The sequence below is a fragment of the Alosa pseudoharengus genome, unplaced genomic scaffold (assembly GCF_046254945.1).
Source record: "Alosa pseudoharengus isolate Yale_2024_CS ecotype anadromous, Long Island Sound unplaced genomic scaffold, YU_APseudo_1.1 YU_APseudo_1.1_scf_14, whole genome shotgun sequence".
NCBI classification, from domain to species: Eukaryota; Metazoa; Chordata; class Actinopteri; order Clupeiformes; family Clupeidae; genus Alosa; species Alosa pseudoharengus.
The window spans coordinates 14,596,962-14,599,461 of NW_027468609.1; the positions used below are offsets into that span (position 1 = coordinate 14,596,962).

At 44.8% G+C, this 2,500-nt stretch overlaps 1 protein-coding gene across 1 annotated transcript in view; it reads right to left on the reverse strand.

Moving 5' to 3' along the window:
• cntfr (ciliary neurotrophic factor receptor) overlaps positions 1 to 2,500 on the reverse strand; it is a gene marked incomplete at its 5' end in the record, with an annotated part of 44,544 nt that overhangs the window by 41,596 nt on the left and 448 nt on the right. The window contains 1 exon segment of the mRNA XM_076283934.1: positions 427 to 593. Coding sequence (XP_076140049.1) covers positions 427 to 593 — 167 coding nt within the window.

The window sequence follows — 2,500 nt, forward strand, 5'->3', positions numbered from 1 at the left end:
CACTGCACATATCTCTCTTTGTTATGTGTTATGATATTATTTACATAGATGCATAGGAACCACTATTTATTTACTTCAGATAAACACTTTGATATACAGGTAAGCAATATGATTTACTGTAGTTGTTATGTAGTATAATTACTATCTACTCATTAGCAATTCTAACACATTACAATGGTTACATAATTATTAGCAATCTTGTTACAATACAGACTTAAAATGAAAACACCATACACATGAACTAATGAAGCAGCAAGTGCATGGGACCTAATGCTAATTAAAAGTATGTGTGTGTGTGTGTGTGTGTGTGTGTGTGTGTGTGTGTGTGTGTGTGTGTGTGTGTGTGTGTGTGTGTGTGTGTGTGTGTGTGTGTGTGTGTGTGTGTGTGTGTGTGTGTGTGTGTGTGAACAATGGTAGAGAGTGTACCTATTGAAGACTCCTCGAAGGAGATGACCGTGTAGGCACTGCCCAGGGCGTTTATGGCCGTCACGTTCACTCGATACGGAACCGACGAGAAGAGCTCCGGGAACTTGACTTTACACCGGTTCTTGTGGACAGTGTCTCTCTCGACCTCCAGAACCCGCCGGTTGTGTCTGTGGGAGAAGCAAGAGACAGGAGAGGGTGTGTTAGAGAGAGGAGAGAAGAGATGAGCGAAGAATGTGTGTGAGAGAGAGGAGAGAGATGAGCGAAGAGTGTGTGTGAGGGAGAGAGGACACAGAGTGTGTAAGAGAAAGAGGAGGAGGAGGAAGAGGAAGAGGAAGGTGCAGAAATAGAGTTAAAGGAGAAAGATAAAAAGGTCATCCTAGAACTTTCTGCACTAGTAGGTGTTATCAAAAATCAGCTCTTTTTTATATCTCCAACTCTTTCTCTCTTTTCCCCTCTTTCTCTCCTCTTTATTCTTTCTCCTCCAGTGGACTCAGCACCAGGAATAGCTCCAGAGCTGCTGGGACGTGCCTGCCTGAGGCCCACAGCGCGCCCCCTGGGGGGTGTACCATCTGGGCCACGGAGAGCCGAGGCGTCCTGGCCTACCTTAGCGCTTCCTCTGATAGGAGCCTGCACCGCCTGGAGCAAGATGCTCAAACAAAACGCTCTCTCCTTACGGGCCCGCTGCAGATGCGCTAGCAAGAACACTTCACTTGTTTTATCATTGTCACTGACCTTAACCGACGTGAGCTCATTGAAACGTGCACATCACAGAGCCGACAGCTTCAGACTGTTAACATTTTAGGGAGGTGAGAGCCTTGTGTAATGATCCAATGGCACTTGTTAATGTGGTCTTATGTGCATTAATAGCAGGTTAATAAAGGCCAGTGATATTTCATTAAAAGCTCATTTCTTACTATATGTATTTTAGGGCTGGTCTAAAAAAGGGCTCGGCAGCTCTTTGAAATAATTATTATTCAAATGTGACATATTGGTGATAGGAAATTAATGAGGAACCACCTGCTGTGAAATTGCTTGCTGACATTTTTGATCTTTGTGATTTTTTAAACTCCTCATATAAAAAAAAGGAGAAGAAGAGAGAGACGAGAAATGAAGTCTGGTGGTTCACAGGATACTGACAGCTGTGTCATTCCAGAGATAACGGCGGCAAACACCTGCTTGAGAAGGAGTAAGAGAAACAGAGAGAGAGAGAAGGAGAGAGAGAGAGAGAGAGAGAATGAACAAATGAGTGAGCAGAGCGGGGAAGAGACAAAAGGAGTAGAGTAGGAGTGAGAGATGAAACAAGAAAAAAGAGAGAGTAATGGAGAGAATTGAGAACAAGGAGATAAGAAAAAAAAGAGGAGAAAAGAAAGACTCAAGAGTAAAAAGGAAAGAGGAATTGAGGTGAAGAGAGATTGGGAGAGAGAGAAAGAGAGCAAGGCAGTCATAGCCTGTAGCCTCAGGGGTGTTCTTTGGAGAGTCTAGTCCTGGCCTCTGTTTGTGGGTTGAGGCTACTAGCTACACAGGCAGACAGACAGGCAGACAGACAGACAGGCAGACAGGTCTAATCAGAGCTGGGCAGACAGCGGCTGACTTCACACACCACTGATGAACTGCCCATCACTGCACCAAAGCCCCTTCCCCCTGTGAATGAATGAACATGTAACCCCTCTGAGAGAGAAGAGAGAAGGGGAGAGAGAGAGAGAGAGAGAGAGAGACGGGGAGAAGAAATTGAAAAGGGGGGTGGGGGGTAGAAGGAAAAAATGCAGAGAAACAGAAGACAGAGGACGGACACAGGGGAGAGAGGGAAGAAAAGACTGAAGTGAAGTGAGAGAGAGGAAATGAGAAGGCAGACACAGGAGTGGGCAGTAAGGGAGAGGAGTTCAGGAGCAAGAGAGACATGGACATGCACAAAAGCACGAGGATCAAACAGGACTAAAGTGATGTCTGTGTTGTGAATGACTGGAATGGGGTATAATATAATATATACTGCTCAAAACAAATATTAACGGAACACCTAGGTTTTTCACAATTGTTAAAACACATTTTTTGAAACCTTCCACCCTTTTCTCCATTC